The sequence below is a fragment of the Monodelphis domestica genome, chromosome 1 (genome assembly GCF_027887165.1).
Source record: "Monodelphis domestica isolate mMonDom1 chromosome 1, mMonDom1.pri, whole genome shotgun sequence".
NCBI lineage: Eukaryota > Metazoa > Chordata > Mammalia > Didelphimorphia > Didelphidae > Monodelphis > Monodelphis domestica.
The window spans coordinates 300,318,060-300,336,469 of NC_077227.1; the positions used below are offsets into that span (position 1 = coordinate 300,318,060).

At 37.3% G+C, this 18,410-nt stretch overlaps 1 protein-coding gene across 4 annotated transcripts in view; it reads right to left on the reverse strand.

Moving 5' to 3' along the window:
- SPOCK1 (SPARC (osteonectin), cwcv and kazal like domains proteoglycan 1) overlaps positions 1 to 18,410 on the reverse strand; it is a 1,018,929-nt gene that overhangs the window by 401,267 nt on the left and 599,252 nt on the right. For all 4 annotated transcript variants that reach the window (XM_056821153.1, XM_056821162.1, XM_056821146.1 and 1 more), the window contains one exon: positions 2 to 116. In XM_056821153.1, coding sequence (XP_056677131.1) covers positions 2 to 116 — 115 coding nt within the window. The remainder of the gene's footprint in view (position 1; positions 117 to 18,410) is intronic.

An 18,410-nucleotide genomic window follows, 5' to 3' on the forward strand; every position in this document is an offset into this window, starting at 1 on the left:
CCTCTGCATCAGCTGCTTTTGGCTCACACACACAGCTGTCTGGTAGTCATGAGTTACACACACTTTATGAAGACTGCACTTCACATTCAAGCAGGGATCTTTGGATGGGTCTAGAGCTATTAGAGAGAAAATGAAAGAGTGTTAGGACCTTAAGGGAAATTCAATTCTATTTCTATTCAAATAAACTGCAGGATCTTCTGGTGGTAAATAAAACCAGCCATGTTTTAGTGCTGTTTTTGTAGACAAGTGAGTATTAGAAGTGAAACTAAAACTACAGGGAATTATATATCTATCGTACAATTTCTATTTTAAAATCAGAATGGTGATTTCTATGCACTGTGGGAATTTTAAAAACTATCTAAAATACTGATTTTCTAAATAAAAATTTTGAAATCTATCATTCACTGAGCCAAAACTTATCTTTCCTTATTTACTTGGTTAAAATTTATTTTTATAACATCAGAGGTACTCAGTTTCTCTTATTTCCTATACTTCTTTTCTTTTAAAAAAGTATAGCTACATAGGATCACAGGTCAGAACCGCATGGGGCATAATGAATCTAGTCCACTAACCTAATTTTATAGATAGGTGAAAAAAACAGGGTTACTCTCAAAGCTTGCATAACATATCACTGATGGAAGTAAGAATAAAACCTTTCATCCCCTAACTTAATCTTTCCTGTCCTTTTTCTGCTTTTTTTTCCAGTAAAAATTATTCCACCCAGTTTAAATTATTCCACAAAAGCATCAAAATCTAATGAAGGAGTTTTTTCTTCCATTCCAACTTGGCCCTATTTTCCTGATTCAGATTGTCTTCCTCCCATTTCAATTCAGTAACTATTTATTAAGTGCCTATTGCAAAGATACAGTTTGGATGAGACACAGTTCCTGTTCTTATTGAGTTGTCTAATAAGCAATGAGCCACATAAATTGATAACTTTTAGTGTAAAGTGCATATATATTAAGGTATTTTTATTTGCTTTAAAGATCCAAATTACTCTGTGAGAATTGAGGAAGGAATTTAATTAGCATCACTATATATAGAAAGAAGAACAAATCAAATATAACCAGTGAACAAGCATCTATTTAAGCAACTCCTTTATGTCAGACACTTGAGATACAAAACAAACAAACAAACAAAAAGGTAGGAACATCTAGGTGGCTCAGTGAATAGAGATATAGGATGTCCTGGGTTTGAATTTGGCCTCAAACACTTTCTGGCTATGACCCTGGGTGAGCCACATAAACCCAATTGCCTAGCCTTTACCATTTTTTACTACCTGGAACAATACTTCATATTGGTTCTAAGGCCAAAGGGAAGGGCCTTATTATGTTTTGAGAGAGAAAATACATGGGGTTGAAAAGTTGGGACATCTTGTTTTATGAATAGAAAGGAAGGCAATGTTACTGGACTTTAGAGATTGCAGTGAGGAATAGGCATGGAAATAAGGTATAAGAAGAGTAAAAAGGAAAGAAGGGGAAACATATGGAAGTTTTTAAAAGTCAAAATGGAGAATTTTATATTAATCCTGGAGGTAACAGGGAGCCCCTAGAGTTTATTGAATGGAAAGAGGAATGGGTGGCATGGTCAGACTTGTGCTTTAAGAAGATAAATTTGTCAGCCGAATGGAGTATAGAGTGCAATATGACAGACTTGAGTCAAGGAGATGAATAAGAAGACTCCTACAATAGTCCAGGCATGAAATGATCAGGGCCTGCACCAGGGTGTAATGTCAGAGGAAATATGTTGATGTATATGAGAGATTTGGGAAAATAATTATCAATTGGAATTTTAAAGTAGAATAGATATAGAGGAGGGGATGAGAGTAAAGAGTCAAGGAGAAGACCTACTTTGTAAGATAGGGTAGATACTGGTAGTGCCTTTGACAGTAACAGGAACATTAAGAATAGGGGAAGTTTGGAGGAAGCGGGGGAAGATAGTGATTTCAATTTTGGACATGTTGAGTCATAAACTATCCAGTTCAAGATGACCTATAAGTGGTTAGAGAAATGAGACTAGAAGTTTAGAAGAGAAATTAGGATTAGATGGATAGATCTTACAGTCTTGAGTTCATGGGAGCTGGTGAGATCACCAAGTGAAATAGTATAGATAGAAAAGAGAACTTTAGGGGATACCTATAGAAGCAACCCTGAATGAATATCCAGCATAGAAGAGACAGAAGGATCAATTATACAGGTAAAAGGAGGACCAGCTGAGTCAGGAAAACCTAGAGAGAGCTTCTAGAATAAGAGAGTGTTAGTGTCAAAGACTGCACAGAGGTCAAGAATTTAGTAACTCTGATCAATGCAATGACCAGCCACTTTTCCAAAGGACTCATGATGACACAAGCAATCCAATTTCAGAAAGTAAACTGATGCACTCAGAGTGCAGACAGAGGCACATTTTTTATTCATTCTTCTCTCTCTTTATCCCTTCCTTCTTTCTTTCTTTCTTTCTTCAAAATAATTTACCACTAGATGCTGATCATCTGCTTAAAGGTGGCCTCCAGAACTATTTATGAAGTAAAATGAAATATGCCACTTCCACGATCCCCTCTGACTGAGGCATCAAATATGGTACACATCTCTCCAAGAGTTTGGAAAATAATTTTTCCCCCTCTTCCCCAGGCCCATTTTCAAACTTCTGGGTCAACAAATTAACATCCTAAGCACACTCAAAAATTAAGGCATTCTAAGAAAGATCACAAGTTCCTACCTCTCCCTATCAATAAAAAAATAGTCTTCCAATATTTTAAAGGAATCTGAGGTGATCTCACTCCTTAGATGCTAGAACTCAAACATCATTGCCTTTAAATGATGCGTCTAAATTTCTCATGAAGCTTTTATACATGCAGCAACAGAGAACTGCTGCTTTTAAAACAAAAACTAAGGGGCATTTCTTCACAAAGATCTCTAGTCTAAGGGGATCAACTGAACTGCTTCCTAACCCTGAAAGAAGCCCTTAGTGACCTAGAGCTTTAGAGAACTAATGCAACCTCAGAGTTTTCACATCAGCCTCTGAGGTCTAAGTGGGGCTTTCCTGGCAGAGATCTGCCTTTGAAAATGTAAATTCTGCACTAGGAGGCCCCATAGTCCTCCATCATTGCCAGGATTGTTGTGTTCCTTCACTGAAAAGATAGCTTTCTTCATTCCTCAAGATAATCAAATAAATATGGATTTTCAGAGGGCTTCCTCTTCCCAAGTGGATTCTTGATGTAAGGTAGGGCTGTATTAGGTGTCTTCTATGGTCCTTTTCAAGTGAAATGATATTTGGTTTTGTCCTTTTACCATGAGCAAGAGACTCTGGGACCAGTGAGTAGATACCAAATAGGAACTGTTTTCCTAATGACCTTTCCAGGTTCTTGAAAGCTAAGCTTCCCCTTAAGCTACTCAGTCCTTTGTGGACTCCATTCAGAGTTATGAAAATAATTAGTAAATAAACACAGAACTGTAAGAAATCATTAATGACCTTCTAACAACAAGCTGGCATTTTAAATTCTGAACCATGAAACTCACAACCTTGCCAATTCAGCTTTTTTTCTAACCAGCTTCTTCATTTGCTTTCCAAAATAAAGTGTAATTAGTGCACTCTGGTTCACTTGTCTCAAGCTAGCTACAACTCCATGCCAAGAGTTCTAAAATATTCTAAAAGGCTAAGTGAGTCTCCTTTTTCTCTCCTGCCATGGCTTAAGAACCAGTTGGCTGTATTCCTCTCATTGTTAAGGGGCTGTAACTAGTACAATAATTCCATTTAACCACTTAACATTAGGTAGTTTTTACAAAGAAATGTTCCCTTCAAAAAACAAGAACCAACAGAGGAACATTTCCTTATCACCACCACTTTCCCTCCCTATCCCCTCTGTATCTGGTGAATTTAGTTAGAAGCTTAGTTCAGTTCCTATATAGGATTGGTCTGACCAAGTTCATGCCCTGCAGTGAATCTCTCATGACTTCATGGAATGGAGTTCCTCTTCCCAGGTGTTTGTGACATACCATTCCTGCTGAGTACACCAAAACATAGTAATCTCAGTTCAAGGCTGCATGAACATTTCCAAGATCTCCTAGGAACGGGTTAACTCCCCTGTTCACATTCTGGGGAGGATTGGGGAGGATAGATTGTGTCTCTCGAGAAGAGCTTTAAATCTGGTGGGCTGCTTACAATAAATGTTCATTATCCCTCTTTGATAATGTTCCACTCTTTCTTTCTTGCGACTCCATAGCTGTTTTCCGACAGCTCTAAGCTGTCTCCCAACAGTTCTAAACTGTCCCCTATTGCGACTCCATAGATGTCCCCGGCAATGCCTAATTGGCTATTTGTGGGCTAGGATCCTATGGATCATTCCAAAGGTCAATCTTTGTTCCTTGTGACACTGAAAAACTAGCTTTGACCCAAGTTCTTTGATTCTTATGACTCATTCTCTTTATGACTTTCCAAGGTTGGCATGATCTCCCACCCATAATTAAAGGAGTTACTAACTTAAGGCAAAAGAAAATGCAGTAAATGGGACTTGAGTTGAAGCTGTCAGATCTTTTCTGAATGCTTCTGTAGCCAAGCAAAGAGCCTCTTCTTCTTGTGGTTAGTTGAATAGAACTAGTTATAAAATATTCACACATGCTCCAATCTCCCAAAGGCATTTCCCTTACTCACCATAATAATTTCCCAAAAATCAGCCTTACCAAATTCTCCATGTGGAAAGATGATCTGAAGAGCACTTGTGAAGGTATCAGACTTCAATTGCATAGGTAAAACTAATTATAAATATTGGGGTAAGTGTTTTTAGAATAAATGATTCAAATTAGAATGAATAATTCAAATTATCATTGGCATGGCAGCCCCTTCCCCCTATCTATCTCTGGTTTGGGAATTACTCATAAGTTTAGAGGCCTAGGCTTCGATGACCTATGGCCATGGTTGCCAAATAAGGTGGAAATTGTTAAATTACAGGGATTGCACAGAACAATGGATTTTTCAAACCTAAAAGTCTCAAAGATTAAACAGCACACATTGGTCTAGAATAATAGAGATTGGAAAGCTTGTAAAACTTTCTATATATATATATATATATATATATATATATATATATATATGGTGTATATATATATATATACTATATATGTATATAGTATATAGTACATGTAGAACTACAAACTTCATTTTGCTTCCACAATCATTCATAAAAATTAAACAAATACTCAGAGTTAGTTTCAAAGGTATTTTTTTCATATTCAAAAAAATAATTCCAAAGTTTAGACACTTCTTATTCCTAAAATTGCTCAGTGAGCAGTCTGGTTGTTGTTTCTGAGCTTAGAATAAATCTAAAATAAAATTTGTTGAATTGAATGTTTGTCACATGTCTCATCCTACCCCCTGGGCAGGAGAGCTGATAGCAAGGTAAACAAAAATATCTAGTAAACCAGACAAGATGAACTAAAAAATGAGGGCTGATTCTTCATGCTACAAGGATTTCAAAGTATATTTTTCTATCAGAAGAAAAGTACAGTGGCATGAAAGACACACTGCTCCAGATTAAATAACATAGTATAATGAGTATTTATTGGCAATAGAAAAGGAAAAGAAAAATTATGTGAACTTAGATATGCTCATTCTTTTTTGCTCTACATGAGATCTAATGAGGAAAGGGATCAACTTTTACATCCTGCAAACACATTCTGGTCTGACAGACTGCCCAGTGAGTATTCCTAGAGACTAAATGAACTTCTAGGTTCCTAAAGACAGTCAAAATGGAAAATTCTCAGGTGGCCCAAGATCCAGCTGGCCCCACCCCACTTATCCATCAAAGACCTGATCGTCATCTGATGACAATGCATACCTAATTATCCTCTCCATCATTTGATAAAGCAAATTTCATACCACCCATTACATTGTATACAAGAGCAACAGTTGCAAAATTTCTTGTGCTGGCATTTCCAAGCACTCCTTTAGTCTCTTTTATTCAGTAACCTAGTCACTTCTAAAATTCACACAATTAGAAAATTCCACCCAATCAAAGTTATAGCAGCTATAATATTCCATTCACTTTAGGTGATTCTCTCTCTTTTCCCAGGGAGTATGCCACCTAATACAGCATCTTCCATGCTCCAAGGAGTACTCAACTCCTACCCTTATACTAGGGGACTTTGTTACTTATTTAATATTCCCTCAAACTCCTGACACTCCCATTTCCTCAACTTCCTTAATTCTCATGACCTAGTTATTCTCTCTTCCTCAGTCATATTAGCTATTTTAGACAGGACTCGACATTAATCACTCAAGCATTCTTCCATCTGCCCATATCCTCCTATTATTTCAATTCTGCCTATGCTTACCCTTCCTGCAGCTCTTCTTTGCCCTAATCAAGACCTCCTTTCTCTCCAACCCTCTGTACTTTCTCAAGCCATTATCCCTGCTCTGACTTCACTCTGTTCTTTCCAACTTCAATAGTTATCCATTTCAATTCTATACCTGTCTATCAATGAAGACCAATCACCTTCCAAAAAGAAGAGGTCTTTGAATCCTTTGTCCAACTGCCGATCTTCTTTTGCCAAAACCTGGATTATTCCCACCATCTGCTTCTTTCTTTCCTATTTAGGAGCTGGTGAACAAAGCTTGAAGAAATCTGATAACCTTGCTGAAGTAACTGTTACCCAAACTCTACAGAACTTTCAAAATATTAAAGAGGTCCTTTTATTCTTTCTCAATTAATTCAGCAATTTACTCTCCAGAAAAGCTATTCCACACCTTTGTTCTTTATTGAAGTCTTATTGCCCACTTCTCTCAGCTGAGAATTTTGCCTTTTATTTCACAAAAAAAATGAAGTCATTCATTGTGAGCTCTTTATTCTCCAATTATTTTCATGTCAAAACCACATCTCCCACTCTAACAAAGAAATTAACTTCCTTCTTGCCAAGGCCATTTTTTTCTATATATGTATTTTATTCTTACTGCCTCCTCTCTTTTGTAAGGGTTAAAATAGGGGTTTTGACAAAATAAGAGAGCAGCTTTTAATAACTTAAGTTTTAATGAGAATATAGTAGAGTTGTAAGTGAATAGTATCCCTTTAAGCCAGAGAAGAAAAAACTTCTAGCAGCTTTTAACAATTAACAATTTAGTTTAATTAAAATAGAGATAGTAAAAGAATATGTTAAGGAAGGAAATATAGGAAAGAGGTAGAGAAAGACAATTTCCTAATGTCTATACTAGTTATCCTATATCTACCTATAACTGTCTATAACTACTGCTAATAACAAATACCCCACAAAGTTTCAACCCAATCCAGCCCGATCAAAACAAACCCAATCAGTGTTTTAATCCAACCTCAATTAGGTCTGTCAATGAATACCAATCACCTTCCAAAAAGTTCAAGGGAGGGAAAAACCCCTAACAGCTGAAACCAAAAGCCAAAAACCCAAAAGGCAAAAAGTCCTCTAAAGGCTAAAGCCAAAACCCTCTCAATAAGCTTAGGCCTGCCTTTATATTCCAGTAACTAAATGCCAACCACCAACTAATTACCAACACACTTCCAGCAACCAACCACCAATGACCAACTCATGCTCAGCAGCCACTTCCGGCAACTGCCAGCCCTAACTGTCAGCAACTGACAACCCCCCCCCCCACCATTCCACCAACTGTCAGCAACTGACAGCCCGCCCAACTGACCTGATGCTTGGCTCCTTTTATAACCTTCTCCTACCTCACTTCCTGTCCCTATGGTTCCTCCTTCCTGTCACTGTGGGCTGGTTAATCCCTACACATCTCTATGATAAGAGGATCTCCAGGTCCCCTGTTAAATTAGAAAAGGAATTAAGAATTCCTTTTTACACTTCTCAAGCAAAATGTATTCTTCTCTGTCTCTGTCTCTGTCTCTGTCTCTGTCTCTGTCACTGTCTCTGTCTCTCTCTCTCTCCCTCTTTTTCTTCACTTGGAGGCTATTGCTTCCCAACTGTCTTCAAATACACCTAGGTCTACTCCATACTTAACAAATCAACTAAACCTTATGATCTTCTTCTTTGTATCTATAACATCTAACATGGTGCCTAACACACAGTCATAGTCAATTTAAAAAATACTTGTTGGTTGATTGTTTGCTCCTTCTAGTATTCTCTGCTTTATGACACAATGGAGTCACTCAAGTTGTCTAACTTTGGAGCTTCTAGGCTTTTTGCAAACAGACAAGTCCCTGCCTACTTCTAGCATATCTGGTCATATATGCCTCCACACTGACTAAATATTCTTATAGGTCCAGACCAGAAAGAGGTTGTATTTGTCAAATAAAGCTTGCATTCATTCATATCCGTTCTTAAGAGGCCATTAGAGAAAAGAAAGGACTAAAGTTGACGAAGTGGTAGCACAAATAATTACTTGTAACATGACCAAACTCCTATTGCTAGAGGGTGCAATAGGAAGAGAACTGAAAACCCAATCTGGTATCTTCCCTTCAGAGTTCTTGCCCTAAATTAGGTCATATCATCACAAGCACTGCAAATTTTTCTAGGACACAGCTTAATAAAGGCCTCTGGCTTCCTTTCCAGTTCTCACTTAATGTGACATAAAAGACAAGACTTAATGTAATATAACCAAAAATACTCATTTCAACTAATTACAAATTGTTTGATCATGAAAGTCTTGGCACCAATCTTGCCTCATTACGTCTAACTCTAGAATAGAAGCAAAGAAAATGGTGTATGGTGTTCTGAATCAGTAGTCACACTACCTGAGTTTGAATCCTAACTTGGCTATTGTCCAGGCTTGAGCAAGTTTCAGTCTCTCTGGGTGTCAGTTTTTTAAAAAATGTATTTTGTATTTAAAGATTTTATTTTACCAATTACATGAAATAATAACTTTCAACATACATTTTCCAAAATTATAAGATCCAAACCATTTCCTTCCCTCTCCCTACTCAGACATGGTAAACAATTTGATCTGGGCCATACGTGTATTATTATGCAAAACACATTTCCATATTGGTCATTCTTGTAAGAACACAATCATACAAAACGAAAATCCCAAAATAAACCTGTAAATACAAAGATATGAAAGATAGATGTTTGTGGATCAAAGAATACTAACTCCAACAGTTCTTACTCTGGAAGTGGATACAATTCTCAGTCATAAGTCTTTCAGAATTGTCCCAGATCACTGTATTCCTAAGAGTAGTCAAGTTTTCATAGTTGGTCATTGTACAATGTTGCTACTACAATGTACAGTATTCTGTTTGTTTCACTCTGCATCAGCTCATGCAGATCTTTCCACCTTTTTCTGAAATCATCTTGCTTATCATTTTATATTGCAGAATAATATTCCACTATCAACTTATACCACAATTTGATCATCCATTTCCCAGTTGATGGACAACCCCTCAATTTCCAATTTTTGTCACCACAAAAAAAATAGCTGCTATAAATATTTTGCTATAAATATAAATATTAAATATAAAAACTATAAAGTAAGTCCTTTCCTCCTTTTTATTATCTCTTTGGGATACAAATTCAGCAGTGGTATTACAGGATCAAAGGGTATGCACAATTTTAAAGCCCTTTGCACACAGTTTTAAATTGCCCTCCAAAATGGTTGGGTTAGTTCACAACTTCACCAATGCATTAGTGTCCCTATTTAGCCATATCCCCTCCAACATTTACCACTTTCCTTTACTGTCATATTGGCCAGTCTGATAGCTGTGAGGTGGTATCTCAGAATTATTTTTAGGTGCAGTTCTCTAATTAAGAGTGATTTAGAACATTTTTCATATGATTATTGATAGTTTTGATTTCTTCATCTGAAAATTGCTTGTTCATATCCTTTGACCATTTGTCAGTTGGGGAATGTGGGCCTCAGGTTTCTCATCTCTAAAGGCGGTTGGACTAGATAACCTTTGAAATCTCTTCCAACTCTAGAAATGCAATCCTATAAGAAGAGCTCTGTACGCCCTAAAGAGTTAACATGAGCTATAACACGAGCTATTCTTCTTCAAGTATTCCAGTTTGTTTATTCTTTACATCTTGAAAGATTTTTAAAAATAATATTGCCACAGAAAATAAGCAGATTCTCAAATATTTAACTCTATCTTCACATAATTACTGAGATTTGCCTAGAGAAACCAATGCAGCTAAAAATTAATTACCAGCTTCTGAATATTTCAAACATGCATGTGAATTATTTTGAGTAAATGAACTTCACAGTACAACAAAACAGTTACAAATCAAACTGTCAGCATTTATTTAATCAGCTCAGCTCATTTTGTTTGTGGAAAAGAAAAAAAAAGTGACATCAGAGCCTGCAAAGAAGTGAGAAAGATAGGAGAAGAAATCTATTTTCATTTCAATGCAGGGCTTCCAGCATCTTTTCTTCTTGTTGTAGCAATACTGCAAAAGGCCATCCTGGTTAACTATATTGTCACAGGTTGAACTGCAATACTTTCCAAGGAAAAATGATAAGAAATCTGAATAATGAAGGGCATTTGGAGTGAAGTCCTTTAATAAGAAACTGAAATTGGGCTGGCACACAACACAGAGAGGGAGGATGGGAGGAGGAGATACTGGGTGCTGGAGATAACCCCATTTGTGGCTAAATTCTATATAATTGTATCTTTCATTAATTTCAGTATTTTATACTTTGTGCTTCATTTCTCAGCTCCTAGCCAAACTAAAAATGCCCCAAACTTCCCCTACTTTCTTCCCATATTCTGTCAGCCCAGGCAAAGAGAGGGCCTGCCACCAGCAATCAATAGTGTCCAAGCACTCAGTGGTCTCTAGGGCCCCAGGCCCAGTTCCTGTAGAAGTCACTCCACCAGATAGGACTTCCTCTGTCATGTCGACATGAAAGAGCTGGATCAGTTTGATGAATTTTTCTGGGCAACCAAGCTTGCTAAGGATCTCCCACAATGCATCCCTGTTCACTGTGTTGAACGCCTTCGTCAGGTGTATGGGATGTATGGGGTGTTCAGGGAGGGGTAGTATCTCTGGTAGGGGGCTTGTCGTGCCCTCCTAGGGCAGCTCTCAAGCCTCTGACTCCCACCTGATACCCAGCTCTCCCTTGTGGCTCCCAGTAGCTGCTAGCATGCAGCAGTGGCCACACCCCGGGCAACAGCTTCAAGAGGCCTGCTAAACCTTGTGAGGGTAGCCATCGGGTTGTCCAAGCAAGTCTAATAGACTAAAAACTACAGAGAAGTTGTGAATATACTTTGGTAAAAGTTTCCTCACGGGGAGTTGTCTAAACCAATGAAATCACAGGTGAGATAAAAATAGTATCCTATTCCCAAAGATTTGAACTACTTTTCTCAATACCAATTGGTTGACTTAAGGATTCTTTTTTTTTTTGCATTACATAAATTTTACATTTCTCTCTTTTTATTTGATTAATCTATTCTCCTCCCTCTTTTAACCTTTATATTTCTTTATTCAAATAAGTAAATGGTAAAAATCTTTCCTCCATGCTCATTCAAATTTTCTTTTTCTTTTTTTTCCCTTCAAACATTATTTTATTTGGTCATTTTCAAACATTATTCCTTGGAAACAAAGATCATTTTCTTTTCCTACCCCACTCCAACCTCCCTTAGCCAACGCATGATTCCACTGGGTATCACGTGTGTCCTTGATTCGAAAACATTTCCATGTTGTTGGTATTTGCATTAGGGTGTTCACTTAGAGTCTATCCTCAATCATGTTCCCTCAACCCCTGTAGTCAAGCAGTTGCTTTTCTTCGGTGTTTTTACTCTCACAATTTGTCCTCTGCTTGTGGATAGTGTTTTTTCTCCTAGATCCCTGCAGAATGGGATTCTGGGACATTGTATTAAAACTAATGGTGAAGTCCATTACGTTCGATTGTACCACAGTGTATCAGTCTCTGTGTACAATGTTTTCCTGGTTCTGCTCTTCTCATTCTGCATCACTTCCTGGAGGTTGTTCCAGTCTCCATGGAATTCTTCCACTTTGTTATTGCTTTTAGCACAATATTATTCCATCACCAACACATTCCACAATTTGTTCAGCCATTCCCCAATTGAAGGGCATCCCCTCATTTTCCAATTTATGGCCACCACAAAGAGTGCAGCTATGAATATTCTTGTACATGTATTTTTCCTTATCTCTTTGGGGTACAAACCCAGCAGTGCTATGGCTGGATCAAAGGGCAGACAGTCTTTTATCGCCCTTTGGGCATAGTTCCAAATTGCCCTCCAGAATGGCTGGATCAATTCACAACTCCACCAGCAATGAATTAATGTCCCCACTTTGCCACATCCCATCCAGCATTCATTACTCTCCTTCACTGTCATGTTAGCCAACCTACTAGGTGTGAGGTGTTAACACAGAGTTGTTTTGATTTGCATCTCTCTGATTATCAGAGATTTAGAGCACTTTTTATGTGCATATTAATAGTTTTTATTTCTTTGGTTGAAAACTGCCTGTTCATGTCCCTTGCCTATTTATCAACTGGAGAATGCCTTGATTTTTTGATCAATTGATTTAGCTTTTTATAAATTTGAGTAATTAGAACTTTGTCTGAGGTTTTTGTTATTAAGATTGTTTCCCAATTTGTTTCTTCCCTTCTCATTTTGGTTTCGTTGGTTTTGTTTGTACAAAACCTTTTTAATTTGATGTAATCAAAATCGTTCATTTTACATTTTGTGACTCTTTCTATGTCTTGCTTGGTTTTAAAGTCTTTCCCTTCTCACAGATCTGACATGTATACTATTCTGTGTTCACCTAATTTACTTATAGTTTCCTTCTTTATTTTCAAGTCATTCACCCATTCTGAGTTTATCTTGGTGTTGGGTGTGAGGTGTTGATCCAAACCTAATCTCTCCCACACTGTCTTCCAGTTTTCCCAGCAGTTTTTGTCAAATAGTGGGTTTTTGTCCCAGAAGCAGGGGTCTTTGGGTTTGTCATATACTGTCTTGCTGAGGACACTTACCCCAAGTCTATTCCACTGATCCTCCTTTCTGTCTCTTAGCCAGTACCAAATTATTTTGATGACTACTACTTTATAATAGAGTTTGAGATCTGGGACTGCAAGGCCATGTTCCTTTGTATTTTTTTTTCCCATTATTTCACTGGATATCCTTGATCCCTTGTTCTTCCAAATGAACTTTGTTATAGTTTTTTTTTTCTAAAACAGTAAAAAAACTTTCGGCTGTCCAATGGGTATAGCACTGAATAGATAAATAAGTTTGGGTAGGATGGTCATTTTTATTATATTGGCTCATCCTACCCATAAGCAGTTAATGTTTTTCCAATTGCTCAAATCTAGTTTTAGTTGTTTGGAGAGTGTTTTGTATTTGTGTTCATACAGTTCCTGTGATTGTCTCAACAGATAGATTCCTAAGTATTTTATTTTTTCTAAGGTGATTTTGAATGGGATTTCACTTTCTAATTCTTTCTGCTGAGCTGTGTTGGAAATATATAGAAATGCTGATGACTTATCCAGGTTTATTTTGTATCCTGCAACTTTGCTAAAATTTTGATTATTTCAACTAGCTTTTTGGTTGATTCTCTAGAATTCTTTAAGTAGAACATCATATCATTCACAAAGAGCGATAACTTAGTCTCCTCCTTTCCTATTTTAATGCCTTCAATTTCTTTTTCTTCTCTAATTGCTACTGCTAGTGTTGCTAGTACAATGTTAAATAATAGAGGTGATAATGGGCCTCCTTGTTTCACTCCTGATCTTATTGGGAATGAATCTAGTTTATCTCCATTGCACATGATGTTAGCTGATGGTTTTATACATAGACTGTTTATTATTTTTAGGAATGACCCTTCTATTCCTATACTTTCTAGTGTTTTTAATAGGAATGGGTGTTGTATTTTATCAAAGGTTTTTTCTGCATCTATTGAAATAATCGTGTGATTTTTATTGGTTTGCTCATGGATATGGTCAAGTATGTGGATGGTTTTCCAAATACTGAACCAGCCCTGCATTCCTGGTATAAATCCTACTTGATCATAATGAATGACCCTCCTGATCATTTGCTGGAGTCTTTTTGCTAGTGTCCTATTTAAGATTTTTGCATCTATATTCATTAGGGAGATTGGCCTACAGTTTTCTTTCTCCATTTTTGACCTGCCTGGCTTTGGAATCAGTACCATGTTTGTGTCATAAAAGGAATTTGGTTGAACTCCCTCTTTGCTTATTGTGTGAAATAGTTTGTATAGTATCGGGATTAGCTGTTCGTGGAATATTTGATAGAATTCACTTCTGAATCCATCAGGCCCTGTGGATTTTTTCTTAGGCAGTTCTTTGATGGCCTTTTGGGTTTCTTTTTTCTGATATGGGATTATTTAAGAATTCTATTTCTTCTTCTGTTAGTCTAGGCAATTTATATTTTTGTAAATATTCATCCATATCGCCTAGATACCAATATTTATTGCCCTATAGTTGGGCAAAGTAGTTTTGAATGATTGCCTTAATTTCCTCTTCATTGGAGGTGAGTTCCCCCTTTTTATCTTTGATGCTGTTAATATGCTTTCCTTCTTTCCCTTTTTTAATTAGATTGACCAGTACTTTGTCTATTTGATTTGTTTTTTCAAAGTACCAGCTTCTAGCTTCATTTATTACTTCAAGAGTTCTATCAGTTTCAATTTTATTAATTTCTCCCTTAATTTTTAGGATCTCTGGTTTTCTTCTAGGGGGTTTTAATTTGTTCGATTTCAAGTTTTTTGATTTGCATTTCCAATTCATTGATCTCTGCCCTCCCTAGTTTGTTAATATATGCACTCAGGGATATGAACTTGCCTCTGATTACTGCTTTGGCTGCATCCCATAAGGTTTGAAAGGATGTCTCACCATTGTCATTTTCCTCAATGAAATGATTGTTTCTAAGATTTCTTCTCTAACTAACTGATTTTGGAGTATCATATTATATAATTTCCAATTAATTTTTGATTTGGCTCTCCGTGTACCATTACTGATCATTATTTTTATTGCCTTATGATCTGAAAAGGCTGCATTTATTATTTCTCCTTTTCTACATTTGAATGCCATGTTTCTGTGACCTAGTTTTTGATCTATTTTTGTGAATGTGCCATGTGGTGCTGAGAAGAAGGTGTATTCCTTTTGTCCCTATTTATTTTTCTTCATATGTCTATTAACTCTAAGTTTTCTAAGATTTCATTCATTTCTTTTACCTCTTTCTTATTTATTTTTTTATTTAATTTATCTAAATTTGATAGTGGTTGGTTCAAATCTCCCACTAATATGGTATTACTGTCTATTTCCTCCTTCAATTCTCCTAGTTTCTCCATTAGAAATTTGGGTGCTATTACCATTTGGTGCATACATGTAGATTAGTGATATTTCCTCATTGTCTATACTCCCTTTTAACAGAATATATTTACCTTCCCTATCCCTTTTAATCAGGTCTATTTTTGTTTTGCCTTTGTCAGATATCATGATTGCAACTCCTGACTTCTTTCTATCAGTTGAGGCCCAAAAGTTCTTACTCCATCCTTTAATTCTGACCTTATGACTATCAACCCACCTCATGTGTGTTTCTTGAAGACAACACATGGTAGGGTTTTGGATTCTAATCCATTCTGCTATTCATCTATGTTTTATGGGTGAGTTTATCCCATTCACATTCAAAGTTATGATTGTCACTTGTGGATTCCCTGGCATTTTGATATCCTCCCCTAATTCTGACCTTTCCTCTTTTGCTATAACCTTTTAAACCAATAATTTCCTTTAAATTAGTCTCCCTAGTCCCCTCCCTTGATATGCTTCCCTTTCTAGCCCCTCCCTTTTTGTTCCCTTCCTCTCTCCCTCTCTCCTTCCCTCCCTTTTTGTGTTCCCTCTCCCCCTAACACCCTTGTTTTTCTCTTCTTCCTTACCCTGTTGGATAAGATAGAATTCAAGATCCCAATTGATCTAGGTGCTATTCCCTCTCAGAGTTGATTTCACTGAGAGTAAGGTTTAAGTAAAAAAGTCTCTTCCTCTCCTTCTTATAAGAGAATTCTTCCCCTCCACTTCCCATGTGTATCTTTGTGTGAGAAAGATTATTCTATTTAGTTTTTTTCTATTTCTTGAAGTATATCTTAGTACCATCAATGATTTCCCCTCCCTTTTATTTCTTCCCCCCCCCTTTCTCCATATCTTCTTGATGCCCCTATCTTTCCCTATGAGTGATTATTCTAGCTACTCTAATGATGCATACAATTTTTGAGAGTGACACATTACATTTTCCCCACATATTAATATATATAATTTGATATAAATGTAGTCTTTATAGAAGAGAGTTTGAATAAGAGAAAAAGACAACATTTTTCTCCTTTTCCCTTTCCTTTATATTTACCTTTTCATGTTTCTCTTTTTCTTTGTGTTTGGATGTCAAACTTTCCACAGAGCTCTGGTCTTTTCTTTACAAATACTTGGAAATCTTCTATTTTGTTGAATGGCCATACTTTCCCCTGGAAGTATATAGTCAGTTTTGATGGATAGCTGATTCTTGGTTGAAGACCCAGATCCCTTGCTTTTCTGAATATTATGTTCCAGACCTTATGGTCGTTCAGAGTGGAAATTGCTAGGTCCTGTGTGACCCTGATTAGCATTCCTTTATATCTAAATTGTCTTTTTCTGGCTTTTTGTAAGATTTTTTCTTTTGCTTGGAAGCTTTGGAATTTGGCAATTACATTCCTGGGAGTTGTCTTTTGGGGATTTAGTGTAGAGGGTGTTCTGTAAACTCTTTCAATGCCTATTTTGTGCCCTTGTTCTAGAATCTCCAGGCAGTTTTCTTGGATGATATCTTGTATTATAATGTCAAGGTTAATGTTTATTTCTGGCTTTCCTGGTAGACCAATGATTCTCAGATTGTCTCTCCTTTCTCTGTTTTCTAGATTTGTCACCTTGTCAGTGAGATATTTTATGTTATCTTCTAATTCCTTATTGTTTTGATTTGCTTTATTAATTCTTGCTCTTTTGCAAGATCATTTTCTTCCAGTTGCCTGATTCTGACCTTTAAAGACTGGTTTTCCTTTTCCGTTTGGTCTGACCTGTTTTTTGAGGCTTCTAGCTGTGACTGCATTTGCATATCTTGGCCTCTCATATTGCTGAGTTCTTTTTGCATTGATTCGCATTTTTCCTGCCAGAAGGCTTCCATCTTTTTTATAACTTCCAATTTAAATTCTTAAAGATCTTTTGGACAATTTCCATTTCATTTGGAAGGTTTTGGAGTATTTGTTTGTGTTACTCTTCTATATCCTCTGTATTCTGTATTTTCCCTCCATAAAATGTGTCCAAAGTCACCCCCTTCTTCTTGCTTTTTTTGGTGTTGGGAGGCTGTTGTTACTGAACATTGTTTGTCATCTCTATGGGGTTTTTTCCTCCCCATTCCAGTCAGAAATCTGAGTCAGGAGGGCTTGTTCTCAGTGTAAGGGTTTAATGATCAAGGCTTTATCCCGGGCAAATTGTTGGTTCTCTGCAGCTGTGGTGTCTTCCCGGGGGAGCCCAGGGTCTTCTCTCTGCTGCCTGCTGGCCTTTTGGGTGTTACTGCTCTCAGGTGTAGGTCTTTGGTGGTCTTAGTTAACTCCCAAGCCTGTGGGTGCCCCTTGCTCACTTCAGGGGATCCCTTCACACACTCGTTCATTATAGCACGCTATATCTGGGTGCCCAAGATTTGAGTTCTCCTTGCATGCCTGCCAGGGTTTTGTGCTTTAATACTCTCAGGAGTAGGTCCTTGATGGTCTTATTCAGGTCCCCAGACCTGGGGCTGCCCATTGTTCAGTTATGGGGTGCTCCTCCCTCACTTGTTGATTCTGGCCAGTGCTGACTTAAACTCTGGCTCCCATCAGTGTGCTGGGTAGGGGAAGGTGGGTCAGCTTTTCGTTCCCTTATATTGTGGAAATGCCGGAGTCCCGCCTACTTTCAGTGCTATGCCTTAGTGTGAGGTCTCTTTGTTCTTATGAGGATGGTTGTTTTTTTTGGGGGGGGGTCTTTTGAGGTCTTCTATCATTGGGTCTGAGGAGAGGAAGAGCAACATGTTTACGCTGCAGCCATGCTTACCCGAAAGTCCTAATTCTTGCTGTTTTGCAAGGTCATTGTCTTCCAGTTGCTTAATTCTGGTCTTTAAGGACTGGTTTTGCTTTTCAGTTTGGTCTGCCCTTCTGTTTGTGGCCTCCAGCTCTTTCTCCAATTGTGAGGTCTTGTCTGTCAGGCTGCTGACCTCTTTCTGAATTTTTTCCCATTTTTCTTGCCAGAAGGTTTCCATCTTTTGGATAATCTCCATTTTAAGATCTTCCAGAGCTTGTGGATAATTTCCATTTTTGGAGGTATGTTTTTATTTTGTTTGAATTTCATCCTCTTTCTCTTCTTTTGCCTGGGTGTTCCCTCCATAAAAGTTTTCAATTGTCACTTTTTTCCCCTTTCTTCTTGGAGGGTCAATCTTGGGAAGTGTGAGCCATCCCTTTGGTGGTTTTCCCTTTCCT